This window comes from Chlamydotis macqueenii, chromosome 1 (assembly GCF_036417535.1).
Source record: "Chlamydotis macqueenii isolate bChlMac1 chromosome 1, bChlMac1.mat, whole genome shotgun sequence".
NCBI classification, from domain to species: Eukaryota; Metazoa; Chordata; class Aves; order Otidiformes; family Otididae; genus Chlamydotis; species Chlamydotis macqueenii.
In genome coordinates, this window is record NC_141556.1 from 214,984,688 (window position 1) to 214,989,764 (window position 5,077).

General features: G+C 68.2%; 1 protein-coding gene across 1 annotated transcript; it reads left to right on the forward strand.

Annotated features, from left to right (window-relative positions):
- Positions 1–326: 326 nt before the first annotated feature.
- Positions 327–4,324, forward strand: LOC147602437 (uncharacterized). Its single transcript, XM_086739899.1, has 4 exons — positions 327–431; positions 546–627; positions 740–794; positions 930–4,324. Exons 1-4 carry the CDS (start codon positions 327–329, stop codon positions 1,768–1,770), a joined length of 1,083 nt encoding a protein of 360 aa, XP_086596025.1. The 3' UTR covers positions 1,771–4,324.
- The last annotated feature ends 753 nt before the right edge of the window (positions 4,325–5,077 follow it).

Genomic DNA, 5,077 nt, shown 5'->3' on the forward strand with positions numbered 1-5,077 from the left:
ATGTCCCAGCTCCTCCCGAGCCCCGCGCATCCTGCGCTGCCAGCCCGGGAAGGGTGCGGGGCCCCCACGGTTTCGCAGCGCGGGGCTCTGCCTGCCCCGTGTTGTCACCGAGGGGAACGTGAGCCCTGTGGTGTCACAGTGCGGGGCGTGTCAGCCTGCCGCCCCGGAACAGGGGCACGGACGCCCCGCGGGAGCAGACAGCGGGCGGTGGGCACGGCGGTGGGACGTCGCCTCGGCAGACAGCAACCTCAGGCTCTGCCGCAGCAGCAGTGTTGGGGGTCCCGCCAGCGGGGGGGGACGCAGGCGGTCACTGGGGAGCCGGGGCCATGGGGTTCTCCAGCATCCCCAGTGCGGCTGAGCTGCTCGCGCTCCTGGTGCTGGTGCTGCAGCTCAGCCTGATCGTTGCCGTGCTGCAGCCCAGGCGGGTGCGGGTAGGTGGCGGCTGCACCGCTGTGCGCTGTGGTGCGGGACGGCGTGGGGTGGGGTGGGGTGGGGCGGGTGGGGGGCTGCGGGGTGGGGCCGGGAGCTGCTCCCGTCTCACCCAGGTCCTGGGGCTCCTGCAGCGCTGGTGGAAGCAGCTGAAGCAGTGGAGGAAAGCGAAGAGAGCCCGGTCGAAGGAGCAGAGCGGTGAGCGGCCCTGGCACCGAGCGCCCCGCAAACGGCCGGCGCCCCACGGCAGCGCTGAGCTGGGGCTGTGCCGGGGGTTGGCAGCCGCTCACTGCGTGTCCTCTCTCGGCAGCTTCTTCCAGGGCGAGTGCCGGAGTGGAGATCCCCACGCTGACCCGGGAAATGTGGTGAGTGCTGGGGCAGGCCCCCAGACCCTCGCCGCGTGCCCTGCCCCTGCCCGCCGGCCGCGGAGGGGCTGCTGCCGTGGGTCCCGCCGGAGGGGCAGGGGTGCAGCGGGGTCTCTTCCCTCTCCGCCCCTGCAGGCTCCAAAGACAGATGTCAAACATGGAGCGCGTGTCCCTGCGGGCCCCGCTGGCTTCCATGGAGTCCCTGGGCTCCCTGTCGCGGAGGAGCTCGATTTCCATGGGCTCCGTCTACTCCTTCCCCGAGCCCTGGCACGGCGCGATGCCGGAGCTGGCAGCACTCAGCTCCTCGGGACCCCCCCGGTCGCCCAAAACTGTCGAGGCGCCGTGGGAGGAGCGTGGGCCAGACCTCGGGCAGGACCCTCCGCTGGCGGAGCCAGAGCACGAGCGGGTCCCTGCGGATGCGGAGGACGCGGAGCTGCCCCTCAGCAGCCACCCACCCATGAGCACGACCACGAGGCAGCTGCTGCGCAACTTCGTCAACGCCGTATATTACGCCGAGGCAGTGGCCAAGCAGCACCGCCAGCTGCTGCAGGGGAAGCTGGGGCAGTGGCGGGAGCCGGGGGGAGGCTGCAGGGAGGCCTGCGGCAGGACCCTCCCCGAGGAGCCCTCCCTGCCCTCCACCAGCCTGGATGCGGAGGTGCGCACGGCTGCAGGGGGAGACGAGGGCACCGCCAGAGACACGGCAACGGAGAGGAGCAGCCCCGCGGCAGGGAAGAGGAGCAGCCCCGTGGAGCCAGAAAGGAGCAGGTCCGCGGGCCCGGGCTGCAGCAGCCCCACGAATTCGGACAGGAGCAGCCCCACGGAGCTGGAGAGGAGCAGCCCCAGGGACCAAAGGAGCAGCAGCCCCGCGGGGCGTGACCGGGCGGCCCCGGGCCTGTGCAAGGCGGGACGGTGCCTGCGGGAGGGCTGCACCTGGCTGTGGGGCTGGATGAAGGCGCTGTGGACCTCCTGCTTCTAGCCCCCTCGCGTTCCCTCGGCAAGGCCCCGGGGCAGCAGCGCTGCAGCCAGCAGAGCAACCAGCTCCCCTGCTGCTGAGCGGCCGTGGGGCTGGGCAAGGCCGTGGGGCACCCCCTCAGCAGGAACCGGATGGAGCTGCAGAAGCGCAAAGCGCTGCCCCTGGGGAGGAAGGAGCCCAGGCTGGGGCCACGCGGCTGGAAAGCAGCTCGGCAGAGAAGGTCCTGACGGGCAGCGTGTCGACCACCAGCAAAGGCGGCCAAGGGTGTCCCGGGCTGCAGCAGGAGGATGGGGAGAGAACTGGGAGAAAGGAAAACTCGTGGCTTGAGCTGAAGACGGTGTACCAGCACAGCAAAGGGAAATGGCAGTAACAACAACATCGAGGATACCAAAATAAACCAAGTGACCACTGCACGGTGTCTCACCGCCCGCTGTCCCGGTGACCGACACAGCCCGTCCCGAGCAGCGGCCACGGAAACGACACGGAGCAGCAAGCAGAGGGGCGAGAGGGAGCCAGCAAGGGAGAGAGCGCGATGCCAGCGAGCGAGGCAGGGCTGCTCCCCCCTCCCACTTATCTCTGAGCGCGACGCCGACGGCACGGAACACGCTCTGTGGCCGGTTCGGGTCAGCTCTTCTGTCTGTCTCTCTCGCAGCTGCCTGCGGCTGCCCGTTAGCGAGACCTGGGAAGCCGGCCGGTGTCCTTGGGCTCATTCGCAACCACTCCTGTCATCAGCGTGCTTACCAACACTCCTCACATCCGAGACCCAAAACACACCGGCTACCGAGAGGAACACGAACTCCGTCCCTGCCCAAACCAGGGCAGTACCCTGCCCTTCTTCCATGCCATCTACGCCACGCCTACACGCAGATCTCCTTCCCTCCACCTCTGGGCCACCCCTCCAAGGTCTGTTGAGTTCATTTAGCCCAGGACTTTGGGCTCCCTCTGCCGTAGCAGCCCTCCAGAACAGTCCTTAGTGCCTGTTTTCACCTAAAATCAGATCTCCTTGAGGTACACATCGGACCTCCCCACGCTCCCGCGTCACGCACCAAGTACTCCCAGGTCCCTGAGCAAAAGCCATCCCACGCACGGGGCTGCCCTTGCCCAAGGCAGGAGTCACCCCGACTGCCTTCCCCAGCGCACTCCTCACGTGCACCACAGGGACTGTAGCCCCTTCCACGCTGCCAAACAGTTCGGACTGGGCGGCGCCGGCTCGACCGGTGCATCCCCGAGTGGTGACTCACCAGGTGGCTTTTGCGAAATGTCTGGGCCAGTTTGGGCAGGTCCCACCCCCCACTGCTCTCAGTGTAGTTTTCAGCAGGCCGTGGTACCGGTACCGTTCCGTTTGCGCGGAGGCTGGTGCGTGACAGGGGATGCGATACGCCCCGTCGATGCTGTGCGCTTTGGCCCAGGTGTCTACGAGGCTGTTTGGGAAATGAGTCCCGTTGTCAATTCTCCCTGGAGCGCCATGTCACCGGATAACTTGCTTCTCCCGGCCCAGGCCGGTGTTTCGGGCGGTGGCACGGGGCACGGGATATGTTTCCAGCCACCCGGCGGTTGCTTCCACCATCGTAAGCACGTGGCGCTTGCCTTGGCGGGCTGGTGGGATTGTGATGTCATCGATCTGCCTGGCCTCTCCACATTTATATTTCAGCCACCGTCCTCCACAGCACAGAGGCTTTAGGCGCTTGGCTGGCATTACTGCAGCGCGTGTTTCACATCCGTGGATAACCTGTGCAATGGTGTCCATGGTCAAGCCCACCCCTCCATCACGAGCCCGTCTCTATGCTGCCTCTCTTCCTTCACGGCCCCCGGCGTCATGGGCCCACCCAGCTAAAAACATTCACCCCGTGCTGCCAGTCTCCGTCCACCTGAGAGATTTTGATCTTAGCAGCCCGGTCCACCCGCTGGTTGGTTTGGTGTTCTTCAGCGGCCCCGCTCTCGGGGACGTGGCCATCTACGTGACGTACTTTCACAGCCAGCTTCTCTAGCCGGGCAGCCATCTCTCGCCGCAGTGCGGCAGCCCAGATGGCTTTGCCTCTGCGCTGCCACTTGTCCCACTCCCACTGCTTTAACCCGCCCCACGGGGCATTTGCCACCGTCCCTGAGTCACTGCAGAGCCCAGGTGAAGAACGTGCGTCCACGGACTTGGGGCCGGTTCTGTTTAATATTTCACCAGCGATCTGGAGGAGGGGATCGAGTGCTCCCTCAGTCAGTTTGCAGATGACACCAAGCTGGGCCGGAGCGTGGATGTGCTGGCGGGTAGGACGGCTCTGCAGAGGGGTCTGGGCAGGCTGGACCCGTGGGCCGAGGGGAACTGGATGAGGTTCAACCAGGCCGAGTGCTGGAGCAGGGGAGGCTGAGGGGAGGCCTCACTGCTCCCTCCAGCTCCCTGACAGGGGGGTGCAGGGAGGACGTGTTGGTCTCTTCTGCAAAATAACGAGTGATAGGACGGGAGGAAATGGCCTCAAGCTGCGGCAGGGGAGGTTTCGGTTGGATATGGGGAAAAAATTCCTTAAAAACTTCCTTAAGGAAACGCCTTAAGGGTTGTCAAGCGCTGGATCAGGCTGCCCAGGGCAGCGGTGCAGTCACCCTGCAGACGTGCATCGTGGCCCTGCGGGACAGGGTTTAGTGGCCGTGGTGGTGCTGGGCTGACGGTTCCCCTCGACGATTCTGCAGGTCTCTGCCAACCTGAAGACTCTATGCTGGCACAGCCCTGCCCGCGCCCTCTCCTCTGAGCAGCCCCTGCCCGGGAGCAGCCCCGCGGAGCCGCCACCGCTCCCGAGCGCGGCCCGGAGCTCCGCAGCCCCGCCGCAGCCTGCCCGGGCCCCGGCTGCCCGCGTCCTCGGCAGCGCGGGGCAGAGCAGCGGCGCGGCCATGCCCGCCCTCGTCCCCGGCCTGGCCCAAGATGGCGCCGGCCGCCCGGGGGAGGAGCGGGCGTTCCCGCCGGGCCCGGCCCCGCGCGCGCCCTTCCCGCCCTCCCCCGCGGCGCGGCCCGGGAGCGCGGGGACGCGCCTCCCTCCCCCCCCCCGGAATGCGGGGAAGCCCGCGTTCGCCGTGTCCGCGGTGCGGGGCCGGGGTGCGGGGGTCCACGGCGGGGGGTGCAGCCCTTCCGCACCCGAGCCCCCCCCGGCGCAGCCCTCCCGGGCCGCTGGGCGCTGCGGCTCCGCTCCGGACCCTCGCCCCGCGGCCGCGCTGGCCCTCAGGGGGTGGCGGGTCTGGCGTGGGGGTCCCCGCTGGGACGGCTCCCGGCCCAGGGGCGCAGCACGGGCCCGGGGTGGGTGCCTGCGGGGTCCGGGGGCTCGGCTCGGCC